The sequence below is a fragment of the Schistocerca piceifrons genome, chromosome 5 (assembly GCF_021461385.2).
Source record: "Schistocerca piceifrons isolate TAMUIC-IGC-003096 chromosome 5, iqSchPice1.1, whole genome shotgun sequence".
In the NCBI taxonomy this organism is placed as follows: domain Eukaryota; kingdom Metazoa; phylum Arthropoda; class Insecta; order Orthoptera; family Acrididae; genus Schistocerca; species Schistocerca piceifrons.
The window spans coordinates 112,381,920-112,403,341 of NC_060142.1; the positions used below are offsets into that span (position 1 = coordinate 112,381,920).

A 21,422-nucleotide genomic window follows, 5' to 3' on the forward strand; every position below is an offset into this window, starting at 1 on the left:
ACTGTGCGGCTGGTCCCGGCGGATGTTCAAGTCCTCCCTCGGGTATGGGTGTGTGTGTTTGTCCTTAGGATAATTTACGTTAAGTAGTGTGTAAGCTTTGGGACTGATGACCTTAGCAGTTATGTCCCATAAGATTTCACACACATTTGAACTAAAGTTTGTCGCGTTTCTTTGGGACACCCTGTACAACAGGCGACAATGGCATCAGCTGTTGATGGGCACAGAGGCGCCGCGCACTCGTCAGAGAGAGTGTTACCTGACGCACATTGAAAGGTGCCTTATTGTGGGTCTCTATTTCGTCGGCAGGTTTAATTGTGGAATATCGTGATTCGTATGGCATTCAGACGGGAGGGTGGCCCAATGTCGGACTATATGGGCACAAGGACGCAGGCATACTCGTTGGCAAGGTTGCCATAGACCACGTCTGACCGCCACAGGCAGGACCGCCGTATTCTGCGCCAAGCGCGTCTGCACCTTTCCACATCTACACCTGCCATCGGAGAACATGTAATGAATTCCCTGTGTCATCCCGCATCACAGGTCGGAGACTAGCATCAGGTCGACCAGGGAATTACTGTTCCATATATGGGCTGTCGTTACACCACGATGCAAAAGGTTGAGCACTGTGTCAGAGTTCTCCAATGCCCCCGATGACCGTTGTCGGTGAATATGTCGGCGACCAGGGGAACGGTGTTACTCCTGACGCAATGGTGTGGAGAGCCATTGGGTAGGCTCCTCGTCATGGGAACTCTGACGACACAGAGGCACAACGCGGACATCCTTCGTCCTCACGCGTCACCTCTCATGCGACAATATGGTGGTGCCATTTTTCAACATGACAGTGCTCGTCCACACACAACACTTGTCTCTCTACGAACTGTCTGTGTGATGCTGACTGGACTTCTGTGGCCAGCTAAGGTCCCAGATGTGACCCCGCTGGATCGTGTGTGAAACCAAGTCAGATGTACACTTCGACCCAGTGTCAGTATCTAAAATAAATAAGTAAATATAGATAAATAAATAAATAATATCAAGCATCAGTGAGAAGAATCGTGGGCCAGATTGCCTCAAAAGAGGACACAACGGCATAATGATACGCTTCCCAACCAAATTAGTGCTTGCATCTAGGTAAAGGGGGATCATGTCGTATTGATAAATATGTTCATACTGCCAAAGTTGACTCGATTTTGTAATCAGTGTAATAGCACGATATACCCTCCCAAACCGCTAATTTTCATTTCATTTCCTCCTTCTATCCCGTGTGCTTCATTTTTTTTTTTTTTTTTGCCTCGCCGTGCACTCACGACGACGAATGCTTCGTTAATGATACTGGCTTTCATCTTATGCTTACTTGTACGCTTTCTTGCAGAATTTATAAGTCACTGCAAATAAGCTATTCGCGGTGACTATTCGATACACACAGAAATGACACCTGTGGAAAATACAGGTAATTTGCATTCTTTTATTTTTTCAACGATTCAGTCAATAACTAACATCGAAGGCTTTTGTTTAGAGGAATGATATTTGGAAACGGCCTGTGCCCAGAAGTACCTCGTGGGAGACCTCCTGGTCCGCGTTGACGACCTGCGGCGGATAAATCAGAGGGGAAGTATGCTCGATGGAAGCTATGCTGCTTTGTCCCCACCTCACCCCCCCCCCCCCCCCTCCTCCAGGTACCGAGGAAGTACGACATTTACAAACATACGGTTGTCTCTCGCATGGGTCACTACTTGAAGCTTTTCGTGCAATCCTCCTTTGCTTAGATGAAGTAGCCCCATGAAATCCTTGCAGTTTGACGTTTTAATTATGAAATAACTAGATCATACTCATCCCACTTATATCTTGCGAGCTGCAAAAACACGCCGATAGCTTCGGAAATATCGGTTTACGTGGAAAAAATTGTACATAATTTTTCGGTTTCCTCCCGCATTATCTCAACACCGTTTGATTTTCTGCACACATCGAAAATTCATGCTATAGAGTCACTTTTATTTAATCCATTCAGAAGTTCACACTATATCTTCGTATTTCATAATCCGCATTACCCACAAGATGGAGTCGAACGCAGCAATAAAATTCGAAGTCAAAGAGCCTCCATTGATTGCTGGTAATCACAGAAGCCTTTCGTAACTGTTTAATTTTCCTTCTCCCTTCCTCAAAATGAATTGAACATTGGTTGGCTCACATTGTGATCTAAATGTGTGACGTAATTATCTTACTTTCAAGAAAAGCAATCATTTTAACGATCACATTACTTTTTTTTTATTTCAATAATGAACAGCCTCAGTTGCACCGTTCACCTAGAAATTTACGTAGCTTTCAGTCGGGATAACCCAACCTTGTTCAGAATAACAGTGTCTATCGTTTGTCCATAGTGGACATCGTCAAGCTAAAACTACAAATCCATAAATTATCGTCAGAATGTAAAACTTATCTGGCACTGCCTCGGCCCCATTTCGCGACCGCGATGCGGCAGCCACGAGTGCTGTACTGGAACCCACAGCACGAAAATGACGGCGTATGACGTTCTACGTGAATATGGGCAAGCAGAGTGCGTGAAACATTTCGTTGGGATGCTTATGTGTGGATGGGGGAGAAATCTAGCGAATATCCTTAGTTTCGCAAGTGCATTGCTCAACTGGCTCGAGAAAATCTGTGCAGCTGTCTAGATCCAGGCGTTCTTTCATTTTATTCAGTCTTTTTGAAATGACCGCTGTGCCCGATATATGTAAACGTTTGTGATACAGATCGTATAAACAAAATAACTGAATAGCTGTCACTGATAAATGCAGATTGTCTTCACAGATAACTCTGAACGTGCGTGTTCGCAGAAACTAAAGTCAACAGGCAATAGCTGAAGTGATAAACAATCTAAGTGACATTTTGTGTCCCTTTTCTTTCCACAAGTGCCTAACACTACGGTATAGATAGTTGAGGATATCGCAGTCATTGCAAGTTCTACAGGGTGTTTCACAGACTGCGAAAACACTATCTACGGCGACGAGCGGTAATCAGCCCCCTTCAGCCCGACTGCTGCGTGACCCTTCGGTTCAGTTTTTGGGACAGTGCGGCATGTGGCTTATCCGTTTCAGCCGAGACACACCAGAAAAATTGAAACGGAGCGTCTGAAGGAGTCCGAGAAAATCTTTGTGCCCTTTAGGAGTACGTACTACTGTGTCACTGTCTTCTGCTTACTGAGCTGTGTGCATACTGAAACCGAGAGATTGTCTTCTGTTGACTGCCGTCCTCACTCGTGCTCTGCTTTAGGAATTTCGACATGTTTCCACCAACATTTTTAAGAAATTCATTCATTTACGATCGCAATTTTGGAAATTGTGCCGTTCTCAAGTAAAAGCTGACTACGGAATCCGTCATGGCATGTACTCGTTTGTTTTCTTCCACTAAGCGTTTCGTGCGCTGCACGTGGATCGGTGTATTAACATACAATTTATTTTTCTGAGTATAGTCAGTTTTCTGTTCTAACTTCCGTTTCGCAAGAAATAAGCTACAATGCCTCTGTCGTTATCATACTGTAACACTGAAGTGATATCTTGTAAAGAATAACAAGATTTTCCTTCAAAAAAGTAGATAAATGATTAAACAAAAATAAGAAAAGTAAGATACGGAGGGTCACTATAAAGACCCAGTTGTATCAGAGAGTATCACATAAATACGAAATTTTGTAGCGAAACGAAGGTAGACAATTTCCTACATCCAGGGAAAGAAAATCTAACGTTATCTAATGATCCACCAGAAGGTGAAGTTGTAAGTTCTCGAAATGAGTCGTGGAAAAATGTAAAGTGACTCCCACAGATAATCGTCTCATTTTGTCATTTACGTCATAAACAGCTGCGGTTTACAAGTCACAGTCCTGCGTGGGCGACGTAAGATTACGTTGATTCCTCTTAAGAGGATATCGTCCTCGTGTGAACTGTATTTATGCATTCCACGTCATATGCATAATAAAACTGGATTAAACGTAGCACTTGAAATAATAACTGTCGAATTACTGTGAATTTTACACTCTTATTTGTCGCTAAGCATTGACGCACTTCATAGTGAGCCATTACTTGACCTGAGACTGCCACGCCTTCCGGAAGCGAGATAGCAGACAAACAAGTTTCACAGAAAACTGTTTCTGTATTAGTATTAAGAGGCGTTAGTAATGATAGACTTATTCCTTTTTTAAACTGACACATTGCCGACTGTCAGTATGCTACATTTGTAATATTTCTGTAATACGCTGGTGTCCAAAATTAGAGCAACAAGCGGAAATTTTGCAAGTTTGCCTTTACTTTGGTACAGAACAGGTAATGGTAAAGTAGAAGCAATGTAACGAATACAAAACGTAAACAATTGCAACATGCATAACGGCACACAAAAATGTTCTTCGTTTTTCACAACTTCACGGATTTGTACACACCTTTCAACTGGTTAATGTACTTCGTACGGGATGTGACCACCTCTGGCACCAATACAGGCCTGACAACGATGGGGTATGCTGTGAATGATGTCATCAGTCTTATGTTGAGGCAATAACGTCCATTTTTTCTTCAGAGCTACTCGCAGTCTTGGAGAGTATTTGGTGGATGCAAGCCGTCTCCCTAGTGCATCCGAGACATGATTTATGGGATTCAAATCGGGAGAGCGAGCAGGCCACGGCATAGCTGCAATTTCTTCCGTTTTCAAAGAAAACATCAACCACCGGTGCTCTGTGAGGTCGAGCATTATTGTCCACGAATACGACGTCTTGGCCCGCACCACCTCGCAACAACCGCACATGAGGTCCCAAGATCTCGTCACGATACCTGACAGCAGTTAAACGTTGCCGGTTCACCCGTACAATTTCGTGAAGAGATGTTCATGTGGTTGACATAATCCCTGCCCGCACCACTGGGGATCCTCCTCGATATCAGTCTCTTTCCAGTGTTTGTGTCCTGAAATCGTGTTCCACGTTCCCTCCAGATGCGAATCCGATGAGAATCACTGTCCACATAATATCGGTACTCATCTGTGGAAACGACATTGGCACACTGTTCGCCCGTCCAGGCAGCACATTGATGACCCCACTGTAGACGTTCCCTTCTGCAAGGACGCGTCGGAGGTAGGGATGCATCAGGTATCCGACAGTAAAGGCTACTCTGCCGAAGCCGTCTGTCCACCGTTTGCCTATATACAGTGCGTCCACTGGACGCTGCGAGGTCAGATGCCAGTTGCAGTGCTGTACTAAGGCGGTACCGTCGTGTCCTTACAGGCAAATAACGGTCCTCTCTTGTCAAGTCACACGTTGTCGGCCCTGCTCTGGTCTTCGGGATACAGTTCCAATCTCTCTAAACTGTCACCAGATCCGAGAAACAATAGAACGATCCACACTAAGCCATCGCGCCACATCAGTTTCCAACTATCCTGCTACCTTTCTTTCTCTGGGCCTCCACCGCAGAGTGGGTGGTAGGCATCTTCTCTGTGCCATACTGCTTCTGGGGCTGTGAACACAGCGATTGTGGATGTGGAGCTACCCAGCAAACACTACCTCGTTTCATAGGTGCCCTGACGCCATCGATGGAATAGTAGTCCGTTGACCGGAATGCATTTTCGGTGGGGAACGTGATGACACTGACATCTGCTTGACAGTTTGTATGATTATTTAGTGACTGCGACACACAGGACGGGGACATAGCGGTTTGTTGCTTTAAATTTGGACACCAGTGTCGTTTATTACACCACCAATAGCTTTTATACACTACTGGTCATTAAAATTGCTACACCACGAAGATGACGTGCAACAGACGCGGAATTTAACCGACAGGACGGCAATGCTGTGATAGGCAAATTATTAACTTTTCAGAGCATTCACACAAGGTTGGCGCCGGTGGCGACACCTATAACGTGGTGACCTGAGGAAAACTTCCAACCGATTTCTCATACACAAACAGCAGTTGATCGGCGTTGCCTGGTGAAACTCTCTTCTGATGCCTCGTGTAAGGAGGCGAAATGCGTACCATCACGTTTCCGGCTTTTATAAAGGTCGGATTGTAGCCTATCGCGATTGCGGTTTATCGTATCGTATCGTATCGTGCAGCCACGTCTCAATCCCTGAGTCAACAGATGGGGTCGTCTGCAAGACAGCGACTATCTGCACGAACAGTTCGACGACATTTGCAGCAGCAAGGACTATCAGCTCGGAGACCATGGCTGCGGTTACCCTTGACGCTGGATCACAGACAGGAGCGCCTGCGATGGTGTACTCAACGACGAACCTAGGTGCACGAATGGCAAAACGTCATTTTCTCGGATGAATCCAGTTCTGTTTACAGCATCATGATGGTCTCATCCGTGTTTGGCGACATCGCGGTGAGTGGACATTGGAAGCGTGTATTCGTCATCGCCATACTGGCGTATCACCCGGCGTGATGGTATGGGGTGCCATTGGTGGCATGTCTCGGTCACCTCTTGTTCACATTGACGGCACCTTGAACAGTGGAAGTTACATTTCAGATGTGTTACGACCCGTGGCTTTACCCTTCATTCAATCCCTGCGAAACCCTACATTTCAGCAGGATAATGCACGACCGCATGTTGCAGGTCCTGTACGGCCTTTTCTGGATACAGAAAATGTTCGACTGCTGCCCTGGCCAGCACATTCTCCAGATCTCTCACCAATAGAAAACGTCTGGTCAATTGTGGCCGAGCGACTGGCTCGTCACAATACGCCAGTCACTACTCTTGATGAACTGTGGTATCGTGTTGAAGCTGCATGGGCAGCTGTACCTGTACACGCCATCCAAGCTCTGTTTGACTCAATGCCCAGGAGTATCAAGGCGGTTATTACGGCCAGAGGTGGTTGTTCTGGGTACTGATTTCTCACGATCTATGCACCCAAATTGCTTGAAAATGAAATCGCATGTCAGTTCTAGTATAATGTATTTCCCCAACGAATACCCGTTTTGTCATCTGCATTTCTTCTTGGTGGAGCAATTTTAATGACCAGTAGTGTAGCTCTGTGCCGGATTATGCTTTTTTTCCACAGTTTACGTTTTCTCTACAAGCTGATAACGCCCTATTTCGGACTTTTGCCGTGTCGAAAAGGGGCGCGCGAGTGTGGCTATGTTTCTGTGCTTTCAAACGAAAAAAAAGAAAACAACCACGCCGTTTTGTAGTCGGCGGCAGTGGTGGTGGAGCAGCCGGGGAGTATTTTCGCTGGCCGCTTATCGGCGCAAAGAAAGCGCTTGAGGGCGGAGCGTTGCGCGGCAGGAATGCCGCTCTGCGTGGAGCCGTTATTAATTGCGGCCCGTGAATAATTCACTAATTACAGCCGGAGCGTCGGTGGTGCGGGGGCGGTGCGGGAGCGGTGGAGGCCGCGCGGCGGCGGCGGCAGCGGCGGCGGCTGGGGAATCAGATCCCGGGACCAGGGGCCGACATATTAAATACGGGGCCGGCATTCCAGGATTCCAGCAGCCGCGCCAATCTCGGGCCGGCTGGCCGCTCCGGAGAGAGCTTTAGCTGGGTGCTGGAGTGAGGGTGGGAGGGAGGAGGGGGTGTGATGGTGAGCAGGAGAGATGAGGGGGGGGGGGTCTAAGAGGCGGGGTGGGACCGGCTCCAGCGGCGGCAGGCGCGGCTGCCTTCCAGCGCGGCTCCAGGCCGCTGTCTGTACGCAGGACGTAGTCTCCGCCGGCACACCCCGACACGAGACTTTCGTACGAGCAACGTTCGAAAATTTGTCTCCCTAACAAAGGACGTGCACATTGTGAGAGATATTCTTCTCCTCTGTTTATCTTGGAAGATAGATTAAAGAAAGCCAAACCGTCATGTACAAGGGGATGCCCAGAAAAAAAACCGGAATAATATTGCCGTGGGCGGAGCTTGTGTAGTACGCATTTCTGTCGCTAGGCGGTATGACGCAACTCATTGACAGTTCAGTGCTGCGTGTGTTGTCGACCCGGCTTCTCGTGTTCATCTGCAATGATTGTTTTGGAACCGCTGTTTTGTTCTTGTTTCCTTACTTCTGACGGCATATTCAAGTGAACAACGTGCTGCTGTGAAATTTTGTTTTCTACTCAGTAAAAATGATGCTATAACTGTTTTAATGTTGAAAACAGCTTACCAAGATCACGCTATGGGGAAAACATGTGCACGAGGGGTTTGCCCGATTTAAAAATGGCGACATGTGGACTGATGACAGACCTCGTTCTGCACGTCCATCAACTGCCTGAATAGACGATAGTATTGAAAAGATTGGAGAGCTTATGCTCACAGACCGGCGACAGACAATTGATCAGCTGTCAGAGTGTTAAGAAGATTATGCAATTTTGTTTGTCAAAACAGACCCGATTTGTGGCAGACAGCAGACTGGTTCTTCCACGGGACAACACACCTGCACACACAGCCATGTCTATTAGACAGTTTTTGGCCAAAAATGGCACGGTTCCGCTGTCTCCCGCACCTTACTCTCTGTACCTGGCTCCGTGCGACTTTTTCTTATTTTCGCACATGAAAAGGGCTATGAAAGACACCGATCTGACAACATTACAAAAGTCAAGACAAAAACGAGGGAGTAGATGTCAGCTATTTCCAAAGATGACTACAAAAAACGTTTGGAACAGTGGAAGTACCGGTGGGACAAATGTATTAGTTGTAATGGTCAGTTCAAGTTTTTTTGGGCACCCTCTTGTATAGGGGAAATCCGTGTAGTATCGGCCGGGTTAATTTTTTTGATTTTACTGAGTAACTGTTGTGGTTAATATACTATTCTCTTACCTCAAGACGTGTTCTTTGAATAGCGCAGTGTAATGATTTTTATTTTTTATTTGTCAGCTTAATAACATGGAAAGTCTACAATTACAAGTTTTGCGGAAAGTGTCTTGAAATATCGCTTGACGTACCTCCGTTGCGTTCATGTTGTTAGACATAACCTTACTCACAGCCATTTTAATGCACTCTTCTTTCCAGTTTCCTCTCATCTTTTTCCTACTTTCTACCATTTCATATTGAAAAGAAGTAAGAAGGGAAAAATATAAGTGAAAAACTGAAATTACCTGTTGGATGATGCAGGAAATCGGGTGGCCGGTACTGTACTTCATACACGCAGTTGGATCTTGTCGTATTTTACGTTCTTTCATAGAGGGTGTTTCCATACGAGCGTGCAAAAATTTAACGGAACGTAGAGGATGCTTCACTGAACAATCTGAGATAGGGAGTCTGGGCTCAGACAATCCACCTTAAGGAGATAATAGGAATAAAGTCACGTTACTCTTTAGTTACCTATTTACATTAGTTAACTGCAAATACTATCACTGACGCAATGACTGTGCCATTTGTAATGTATCTTACAAAATGTGATGAAACTTACGGCCATCAACCTCAATGCAAGCTTGACATTGGCGAACAAGATTCTGACGCACCCTGACAAATATCCATGGTGTATTTCGAATCACATGACAGGCAGCTAGAATTCTGGCAACTAATTCTATCACAGTATCCACACAAGTGACTTTAGATATCCCCGTAGGAAATAATCCAGGGGATTCAGATCAGGTGACTTCACAGGCTATGGAATAGCACCTCCCCTTACAAACCAGCGACTAGAAAATACTGTATCGGTTTTGTTCCATTGTATTGTACTGTTTGCCTCTGAATAGCACTGACAAGGGGAGGCCGCCAATTGTGAAATTCAGATTCGATTCATACTGCGCATAATAAAAGCTCATGGCCAGAGGTGTAATGTGGCAAAGCACCAAGATGCACTTCTCAGCCGTTGTCGAGAAAATCGACAGTTAAAAGAAACCGTTCGGTGAAATACTCTCGACGATTAAAATTTTCTACAGCGTCCTGGCGCAGCGGTAAGCGCTCGGGTTCGTAATCCGAAGGTCGCCGGATCGAATCTCGCGCCATGCAATTTTTTTTTATTATTAGTTTTTTGTAATTCATATATATATATATATAAAGTATTAATGAATTGCTTATAAATGTTGGTGAAGGCGGATCGCTCTCCAATTGTACCGCCTCCATTTTTCCGTTTTTTTTAACAGGGTGTACCAAAGCTCTCCCGTCCGCACTGATTTTCGACAATGTTATAAGTTGCGCTAGGGACCGCATCTACCTTCTTTCGATGTTAGCAGGCAACTACGCTGTTATGCGGCGGCTCGTTTCGGCCCATTCAACATCTGTCATTCAAGTGTAACGAGCGAGTAACGGAGTTTATATTTCATACCTGCCACAGCAAATTTGTGTTCGTGGTGTCTCTATTCTAATTCGAACGCTTGACTTACGCTATACGTATTCGTTTCGGAATATCGTTTCTACGTCTTCCGTTAACTATACGTGGATAACATTATGAAGATAATTAACAACATTTGTGAAATACAACTTTGTTTGCGGAAAACATAATGATGTTCGAAGTCGCCAGTTTTTCCACGACAAACGACTTTCAACAATTTATTATATGCATAATTGTTGCAACTGACCGCAGGGAATTATATATATATATATATATATATATATATGTGTGTGTGTGTGTGTGTGTGTGTGTGTGTGTGTGTGTGTGTGTGTGTATGTATGTATATTTGAATTATAAAAAACAAATACTAAAAAAAAGGTTGCATAGCGCGAGATTCGATCCGGCGACCTTTGGATTACGAACCCTAGCGCTTACCGCTGCGCCACGACGCTGTAGAGAATTATTAATCGTAGAGAGTATTTCACCACAACGGTTTCTTTTAACTGTCGATTTTCTCGACAACGGCTGAGAAGTCCATCTTGGTGCTTTGCCACATTACACCTCTGGCCATGAGCTTTTATTATGAGCAGTATGACTCGAATCTGAATTTCACAATTGGCGGCGTCTCCTTGTGAGTAATGAATGGTTCTGTCATGGGACAATGTAAATACGCCACAAAAGAGCCACCTTATGGACAAGAAAAGTAAACAAAACCTGCATCATGGCTTCCTGGTAATCAGGATCGTTCTCCTTGTTTCCTCGCAGGAAGTAAATAATGTACATGTAAGTAAACCGTACAATACGTGTAAACTTGTACGCGTTTTAGTTGTAAATAAGCTGGAAAAGAGTAACGCTAGACAAGGGGCTAGACAAGTTTACTTCCATATCTCCTGAAGCTGTCTTCTCCGACACCAGGTAACTTACCTCAAATCGTTCAGTGGAGCATTTTAAGTCCTATTACATTTTTGCTCACTCTTACAGAAATACCCTAAGAAATTATCATGAAATGTTTAGCACAGGTCGTCCCTTGCGTAACACAGACAACCGAAATATAGCAAAGAAATTTATCGTTTACTCTAAGAACGGGTACCACAGGCCTCAAAATATCTTCCGTTTCCTAACAACTACAGCAACACCAATCTAGCACTCAGAGCAGGCAAAGCACTGAAGAGAGGAGGAAGATATCCGACTTCAGCGCAAATCGATACACAAGATTGTTTCTGCTTATTTATTGTACTATTCTGCCATTTGCAGACGGAAAGGAAAATCAGAGTATTGTAGCTACTGTAAGGCGACCGATCTGCACGACTCTGCCCTACTACTCCGGGGGTAACACGAAATTATCACGTGAATTTCGAGATATTCAAACCGAAATTAATCACACATGTTTGGCAAGATTTCCTCAAACTGGAAACCAGTGTATGTGGTAAAATCGTAACTTCCATGTCCTGTAGTAAGTTTCGCGTCTCCGGACTACCGCACATATCACGCTGAAGATTGGGGCACGGTTGCAAAACAAATTTGATACCGTCACGACCATTCCACAGTTGATATTTACTATTTTGCAGCGCAATTGCTATACATTTCTGCTTCATCTGTGCATGCTTTTCGAAGTCGCTTCTGACAGTGAATCCACAGAATCCAGTCGACTCAAGATCCATTTTTGTCTTTTTTTAGTCGGGTTAATCTCACTTTTCCTCCTCGTTTGGTTGTTGGAGGAGTTTTTTATTTAATTTTTATTTATTTCTTTTTTTGACTCAGTCCGTTTCTGTTGCACTACTTTCAAAATTTGTAGGGTTTCCTGGTCCGTCAGCACTGATGCAGATTTCCTCCACTTTTTTCTGGTGTTTCCAAGATCGGTATGGGTGAAATCTTTTCAAACGAGATAGAGGTTCCTGCTTTCGCTGCAAATACCTGATCTGACAGATTAATTAGAAGTGTTAGAGCTGCCAGATCCACCAAGAATATTGGTTCCATTAGGATGCTTCACCGTAATTCCTAGGCTCGTCTGCAAATAAATAAGCGTACAAAAAAGATATTACGAATGTTAGGCATCTTTCTCAGGTACTGAGGTGAGAAGCGAGATGCAAGTTGAAATACGCGTTCCGCTACCGCACGAAATGTGACGTAACTGGATACACACATAGCTCAAAACGCAGTCGAACTGAAGTTATGTGTGACTGCTAAGTGAAATACCTATAACTTCAGTTTGACTTCCAAACGTCAGGAGAAGTGTAAATAACGCAAATGCAGCGTGAGAACAATAGGAGAAAGGGAAGAACTTCAAAGCTTATATGTGTAACGAAGTTTCTTTCGACACCAACCTCTGCTAACAAAGAGGGAAGAAGCAGTGGTTTGAAGAAAACGTCAACAAGATGCAGAAATACGGTAGGTAAATTTCACACCAACTTTATGAACAAAACGCTGTTTTTAATTTAAAAAAAAAAACAAAAATGTATTAATACATGTATCCAATTTGCAGAATGACCACAGAAGATCTTTTGCAAATAAAAGCGAAACGCGTCTGCTGTAAAATTCTCTGTATTTAACTGCAGTAAGCTTAAGATGGAGAAATAAATAATAATTGATTTTAACAGCTGCTGCGCAAGATGGCCGTGCAAACAAACGTACTGTGACAAACTGTCGTCTTTTCATTATGTTGTGGTGGTTTCAGGAAATTTCGTTACAGTTTGAAATTATATGTTGTCTGTTGGAAGTCAATAAGTCCTCGAATTCTCAAATACTGGGTGATTATAGATTGGGTAACCTGCGTCCCGTAAGTTAAATGGCACTGAGCACTATGGGACTTAACATCTGAGGTCATCAGTCCCCTACAACTTAGAACTACTTAAACCTAACTAACCTAAGGACATCACACACATCCATGCCCGAGGCAGGATTCGAACCTGCGACCGTAGCAGTCGCGCGGTTCCAGACTGAGCGCCTAGAACCGCTAGACCACCGCGGCCGGCCCCCGTGAGTTAAGCTTCTTCAACATATGTGCACAGTTTCTGACTGAAGCACTTGTCTTTCTATGTTAAACTATTAACGTGAGATTGTACCTGTTATGAGCAGGTTATGATAGCATTTTAAATTTTGAAATTCTGTCAGTAATTACGAGGATTGCCTAGAAAGCAATACACCGTATTTCTTTATTCAATAAATCTTTATTGAACATATTGGGAATTACACACACGAAAGAATGGTGTTTTATCTACACATCCTATTTTTTCACGTAATCTCCATCGCGTTCCGAAGTGGCCGTGCGGTTAAAGGCGCTGCAGTCTGGAACCGCAAGACCGGTACGGTCGCAGGTTCGAATCCTGCCTCGGGCATGGATGTGTGTGATGTCCTTAGGTTAGTTAGGTTTAACTAGTTCTAAGTTCTAGGGGACTAATGACCTCAGCAGTTGAGTCCCGTTAGTGCTCAGAGCCATTTGAACCATTTTTGAACCGCCTTCTGATGACCTCACCCTCCGTGCCCAGCGGCTAACTGTACTTCTGTCGACAGCAGATGCTCCATAGACTTTGCACAAGCGTTTGTGAATATTCCCCACAGATCCTTTCTCTGCAGTGAGAAATTCAATGACGGCACGTTGCTTGTAACGTACATCACCCACAGACGCCATTTTGAAACTGTCCTGCAGCCACGTTATCTGTTGGAAGTGGCGGAAACTTGGCACGCTCACTTCAAATAATACATAAGCAACGTTTCGCATTCCAGCACTGTTTTCGCCTGCGAAAAACATGCGGTGCATTACTTTCTGGGCAAATCTCGTAAATGAAATGTTGAAAATGTAATTATTGTTACATGATACGCTCAGTGCACAATGTAAGCGAATATGCGTGTTGTAAGCTTGCAGGCATCTGCTGCACCCCGTTGCCAGAACGAAGGAGATAGCGCTCACGAGAAAGTGATCGGTAGACTACCGTACTCTTACTCTGAGAGTAAACCAAGAAAACGTATCAACAGTGCGTCCCTGAAAAACGAAAAAAATTCGAACTGTAGTTGCTTCTACCAGAACTGTGCTATCTTTATTGGCGTTGTGGACTGAGAATCAGGGAGAAATTTCGAAAGCGTAACTTTCAGGAAAAGTTGGACGGAATGTCACTTCCTCCCTGAAACGTCCCGAGAAATGATCACGACAGGAGAATCAGAGGAATTATAGCTCATTCTCCCCGGGCTCCATTGCTGAATAGAGCGGGAATGTCGGAGAAGGTAGAGGCCAATAAGTATCCCCCTGATGCAATGCTGCATCCGCGTGATGAACTCCAAATCTTTGAACATGCTACAGTCACCGTCAACATTACAGTAACACTGTATTTCTTCCTCATATGCGTCTTTTCAAGGGTGCATCGTCCCTAATATCATTTCTGTGGATGACAATGCGCTACCGAACCGAACAGCGCAGATGGAGTTCTCGGGAAGGAGAGGATATTCGGTGAATGGACAGGTCTCCTCGTTTCCCCCGACTTAAATCCCTTCGAACACGTGTGGGATCAAACTAAAAACTAAACTCCGCGCAAACAGGCCATGAAGGCCCAGCGGTACCGACCGGTCGCCGTGTCATCCTCAGCCTACAAGCGTCACCAGATGCGGATACGAAGAGGCCTGTGGTCAGCACACCGCTCTCCCGGCCGTATGTCAGTTTACGAGACAGGATTCGCTACTTCTCAATCAAGTAGCTCCTCAGATTGGCTCACAAGGTTTGAGGGCACACGTGTGGGATGCGTTAGCCAAACGTATTGTCAACGACCATCCATAAGTTGCGCCGATGGAGGAATGGGAAGCTATACCGTAAGTCCGAAAGAACAGACACCATATCCATACAAGTATATAGTTCTGGCAATACCGGCCATGACCTTCCTCTTCTGTGCGGATGCACACATATTACCCGAACTCTTGCGGGACTAGGTAAGAATGTCTTCCACGAGTAATGAGTGTGTTGGGTAGGGACACTACGAATGTAGTGTGTGGACATACAAGGTGAGAATGTGGGTCTCGCGGGAGGCGTGCGCGAGATAATCCACGCACTCACATTAGTCTCTGTGCCCTCGGTGGTTCAGATGGATAGAGCGTCTACCATGTAAGCAGGAGACCCCGGGTTCGAATCCCGGTCGGGGCACATATTTTCACCTGTCCCCGTTGATATATATCAACGCCCGTAAGCAGCTGAAGGTGTTAATATACAATTATACTTTCCTTATCAGTCTTGTCGCCAGCGAGGAAGCACGTTGCAAAGCATGTAATGCTGTCCGTGGTGATCGCAAATTCTATTAAGAACAGTGTCCCAACCACTCTGATGTTCAGCAGACAGTGATAAATCTTCTCTGTAATTTTTGTTTTTGAACAACAGCGTCTTTCCTGTTCGTCTCATTGCGTATTCCTGTTAGTTACCTTTTGTACAATGCTGCAGCAGTTCTACGTATGGTCCAAGTTGCAATGAGCTATGTTACTTGGCAGTGACACATAACGAGAAAATTAACTTTCAAAATGGTTCAAATGGCTCTCAGCACTATGGGACTTAACAGCTATGGTCATCAGTCCCCTAGAACTTAGAACTACTTAAACCTAACTAACCTAAGGACATCACACAACACCCAGGCATCACGAGGCAGAGAAAATCCCTGACCCTGCCGGGAATCGAACCCGGGAACCCGGGCGCGGGAAGCGAGAAAGCTACCGCACGACCACGAGCTGCGGCCAATTAACTTTCGTTCTTAAGTTTGGCACACCAGTTTAGTAACTCAGTATTGCAGCAGTTATGTTGCAAACAGTGATATTTATTCTGCATGATAATGCGTTCCTGAGATGAATGTCATTTTGAGTTAGTTGCTGATTTGGCCACGTTATTAAAATGTCGAAACTAGCCAACAGAACGATAAGGCTTTTTTCTGCTCATATCTTTCTAGAAACTCGCTTCTGGCATTTTTAATTGTCATGCACTAAATAAATTAATAGCTACAGGAACCGTCGAAGCCAAATGAGACAAACTTACGTGGTGCAACGAATAAAAAATGGAAATGTCGTGTGGCTAGGGCCTCCCGTCGGGTAGACCGTTCGCCTGGTGCAGGTCTTTCGATTTGACGCCACTTCGGCGACCTGCGCGTCGATGAGGATGAAATGATGATGACGAATGATGACGCAGGACTGGAAGGTGACTGAACTGACACGTGCTGTGAGAGTCCTCAGATCAAGTCCTAGTGACAGTTATTTGCAGGGCCGCATTTACGAGCAGGCTATTTAGGCTGCAGCCCATAAAAGACTTAAAAAAAGTATTTCTTTTAATACTGCCCCTCGGGCACCCTAGTAATAGTAAAATATGCAGACGAAATTGTTTTTTGCGTGTTCGATTTGTTGAATTTTGCCTTGAACACCTGATATGAAACAAGTCACTCTAATTCCGCGAACCGTTAAGTCAAATTTCTAGTGCTGTTCGGTCAAATGCGTAGCTCTTCAGCTGTAAAGATTGCAGCGACCTAGCCAAGCGGCCACTCCCGTCGGTGGTTCGAGTCCTCCCTCGGGCTTCGGTGTGTGTGCTGTCTTTAGCGTAAGTTAGTTTAATTTAATTTAGGTAGTGTGTAAACAGAGGGACCGAGGACCTTAGCAGTTTGGTCCCTTAGAAATTCACACACATCTGAACATTTGCAACGACCTTTAAAAGATCAGCTGACGGTATTTCAGTAGTCTGAAATGAGTTTGATTTCGCGGGAAACCGAGTTGTTACTTACCTCATTATATCAAGATCTTTAAGCCCGGGAGAACCATTTTCACATAACGAGATACTGTAGGAAACTCACGAGAATAATGAAATACTGTCGGTTTATCAGCCGAGTCGGTGGCATCGTGTGGACACAGCTTTTCGACGAATGTCCTATTCGTCATCTTCAGATGAGTCTCCGAGAAGATTTCATCAACGAAATGCGCCGAAAAAGTCTGCTTTCTCGTACAGCACACCTCTACTGGGAGGAGATCCAGCGCAGCTTAAAAATGATGAGAAAGTCTGAAGACGGCGAAGACGAAAATGGCCGAAACGTCGCGGCAACACGACGCCACTACTCAGGTGAAAACGCGAGAAAATTTCATCAATGAAATATTCGCCGAGGAAGTCTACACTCCCATTAAGTACAAGACGTCTCAAGATCCAAAGCGTCGGACAGGCAGCTTTGCGACTCGTGACGTCATAACAAAGTCATCGTGAGCATTTTATCGAGAAATTTAAAAGTGACACCGAGAAATGTGTTTAGAGGAAACTAGTTTCCCTCGTGTCATGGCTCAGTTTAAATCTACACCGCGGCAGATGTTTGAGGTGTACAAAATAGACGATTCCCGTTTCGCGTTCCTCAAAATGTTAGATACACATTCCACTGAGAGATAATCACAGCCGCTCGACATTTAGCTGAGACATATAACAATGACTTGGATAATGAAGTAAGGAATGAAGTGGAAGTCTTTTTATCACGACATCAAGAGGAAAATGAAAAAGTAATTAGTGAGCAGAGATGGATGTGTATACTCACATTTGCAAAAAAACGTCAAATTTTGTTTTCCTACTACTAATGTCACTATAAACATGGACCTTTGAGTAATGCTAATGATCACCAGTAAACACGAATAATTTTTCAAAATTGATGTTTGTCAAAAACAGGTTTCAAATGTCGTGTTAGAAATCAGGCTCAACTATTTGGATTATCTCAGTATTGAAATTAAAACACGTACACTATGTGATCAAAAATATCCGGATATCTGGCTGAAAATCAGTTACAAGTTCGTGGCACCCTCCATCGGTAATGCTGGAATTTAATACGGTGTTGGCCCACCCTTGGCCTTGATGACAGCTTCCACTCTCGCAGGCATACGTTCGTTGAGACGTCTTGGGGAATGGCAGCCTATTTCACGGAGTGGTGCACTGAGGATAGGTATCGATGTCGGTCGGTGAGGCCTGGCACGAAGTCGGCGTTCCAAAACATCCCAAAGGTGATCTATAGGTTTCAGGTCAGGACTCTGTGCAGGCCAGTCCATTGCAAGGATGTTATTGTCGTGTATCCACTCCGCCACAGGCCGCGGATTATGAACAGGTGCTCGATCGTGTTGATAGATGCAGTCGCCATCCCCGAATTGCTCTTCAACAGTGGGAAGCAATTGTTGCCTGTGCTGTGATAGCGGCACGCAAAACAACAAGGGGTGGAAGCCCCTCCACGGAAAACACGACCACGCCGTAACACCACCTCCTCCGAATTTTACTGTTGGTACTAAACATGCCGGCAGATGACGTTCACCGGGCATTCGCGATACCCACGCCCTGCCATCGGATCGCCACATTGTGTACCGTGATTCGTCACCCCACACAACGTTTCTCCACTGTTCGATCGTCCAACGTTTACGCTCCTTGCACCAAGTGAGGGGTCGTTTGGATTATGAGCAGCCGCTCGACCATGAAATCCAAGTTTTCTCATCTCCCGCCTAGCTGTCATAGTTCTTACAGTGGATCCTGATGTAGTTTGGAATTCCTGTGTGATGGTTTGGATAAATGTCTACCTGTTACACATTACGACCCTCTTCAACTGTCGGCGGCCTCTTGTCAATCAACAGACGAGGTCGGCCTGTACGCCTTTGTGCTGTACGTGTTCCTTCACGTTTTCACTTCACTATTACATCGGAAACAGTGAACCTAGGCATGTTTAGGAGTGTGGAAATCTCGAGCACAGACGTATGACACAAGTGACACCCAATCACCTGGCCACGTTCGAAGTCCGTGAGTTCCACGGAGCACCCCACTCCGGTCTCTCACGACGTCTAATGACTACTGAGATCGCTGGTATGGAGTACATGTCAGTAGGTGGTAGCACAATGCACCTAATATGAAAAACGTATGTTTTCCGGGGCGTTCGGATACTTTTGATCATACAGTGTATGTGTTGTATTGCATTGTTGGCTGGGGTACTCAAAGTGGTGGTTCAGCCACCTGTCGGAAGAAATATTCTTCCACCGTGTACATAGGCCTCTTTCCTAGCGAATGTGTCCGTCAGAAAAGGGAAATTTGTAAGACTGGATGTCATGAACTAATATATATCTGTTATGACTTTTGAACACTATTAAAGTAAATACATTGTTTTTTATATATCAAAATCTTTCATTTCCTAACTATGCCTATCAGTAGTTAGTGTCTTCAGTAGTAAGAATCTTTTATTTAGCTGGAATTTCCTAACTATGCCTTCGGTAGTAAGAATCTTTTATTTAGCTGGCAGTTTGGCCCTCGCTGTATTGTAGTACTTTGAGTAACGAAGATTTTTGTGAGGTAAGTGAGTCATGTAAGGTATAGGTACGTGAATTTGTAGAGTGCAGGTGAGGATAGTGGATGTGACTATAGTGTAGTACTATGTTTGTATTATGTGATGGTGACGATGAAGAGAGAAAGGAGAGGGTGAAACGAAGTGCCGGGTGGCACGCAGCCAGCCAGTAAGTGATTCATGTAAGGTATAGGTTATTGTCAGTCAGGGCCATTCTTTTGTAGGGATTATTGAAAGTCAGATTGCGCTGCGCTAAAAAAAAAAAAAAATGTTGTGTGTCAGTTTAGCGTTGAACAGAATAAGTAAGGAAAGAAATATCTGAGTACGTTCAGTTTTGCTCAGCTGTTTGAAAATAACGTAAGAGGTCATTTATAAATTTTTCTAAGGGGATGTATCACAGTTTGTTATTTTTGATATTGAAATGCTGAGTTTTATGTGTTTTGCACAGCGATATTGATCGTGTTGCGAAACATAATGATTACAATTCGTTACAATTTTTATCTTTTTCATTTCAATGAATCACAAACTGTACAGTGAAATCCTCTCGAGTTATCAGCCTAATCGAGTGTTCGCAACGTTTCGACGAGTTCCCTACACGTCATTTTCAGGTGAAATCTTCGGTTCATGTCGAGTTTTCTTTCCTTTATGGCCGCTAGACAGCAGAGCCCATCTGCAGAGAGCCCAACCGTTGGTCTTATCGAATACCTCACGACGAAATATCGCGACCGATGGTGGGAACCACTTCGTTTCTGAGTCTGTGGTCCAGCGGCCATAAAGGAAAAAACCTGGACATGAGCCCAAGATTTCACCTGTAAATGAGGTGTCTAAAATTCGTCGAAACGTTGAAAAAACACAACGCTCCTACTTGACTGATATCCCTAAAGTGTTTCATAATTAAATTCGCTGAGAAATCTCGCATTTTCAAGTAAATTGTGTAGTAGATTTTATACAGTTAAACCTTAAAGGCTACATTACAGGCTTTCAGTTGAAGAATCCCTCTAAAATGCAGTTTTCGCGGATGAGCTATGACAAAATTTTCCCTGGTAGGACCCATACCACAAGTTGAGCCAATGGGTGTATATACGCTGAATACGTTCCTGGGTATTGGTGCCACTCATTTGGCCGGCGCTGTGCGCGAGCGCAACTCAGTCTGGATAATAGTAACGAGGCGGAGCAACTGGCACTCACCGGTGTGTATGTAGGTGTGCTTCTTCATGTCGGACTTCTGGTGGAAGCGCTTGCCGCAGAACTGGCAGGGGTAGGGCCGCGTGTCCGAGTGGATCAGCAGGTGCGTCGAAAGCGTGGAGGAGCGCTTGAACGACTTTCCGCACTGCTTGCACTCGAAGACCTTCTCCACGTTGTGGACAGCGCTGCGACACAAGACGGAGCCACGTCAAACACTGCAACTCTAAAACTGATCAGTGGCACACACACACATGCTACCTCTGACGTTACTGATCTCTTAAATTGTACAGGTTCGGCAACGGGCCGGAAAATATTTCGTGCACGTTAAGATAGGCAACCCAGCTTACATCATCCACATCTGGCGTGCATGATGTAAGTTGGGTTGCCTGTCTTAACGTGCCTGAAACATGTTTCGGGCCAGTTTTCTTTATCTCGTAATAGCGTGTAACTGTTATCAAGTCGAACAAAAATTTCGTGTTCAATCTCCACACCTACGAGACGTGAAAAAAAAATAGTGAAAATTTGTTGCTTTTCGGAAAGAACATTTAGTGGTTCGTCGAAATTAACTTTATCCCCTCCAAAATAATCCCGAGCTTTTTTTCCATTCTCCTAAACACTTCTGGAATTTGGTTTTTGGGATAGCTTGTAGCTTTCTCGGCTATGCATTTTTAATCTCATCTACGCTTGTAAAACGCTATAAGCTTTGATTTACTTTTGGGAGCAGAAAAAGTCAC

General features: G+C 44.6%; 1 protein-coding gene across 1 annotated transcript in view; it reads right to left on the reverse strand.

Annotated features, from left to right (window-relative positions):
• Positions 1–21,422, reverse strand: part of LOC124798774 (zinc finger protein Gfi-1-like) — a 178,795-nt gene that overhangs the window by 142,847 nt on the left and 14,526 nt on the right. Inside the window, exon 2 of the mRNA XM_047262303.1 lies at positions 20,692–20,873. Within this exon, the coding sequence (XP_047118259.1) occupies positions 20,692–20,873 (182 nt within the window). The remainder of the gene's footprint in view (positions 1–20,691; positions 20,874–21,422) is intronic.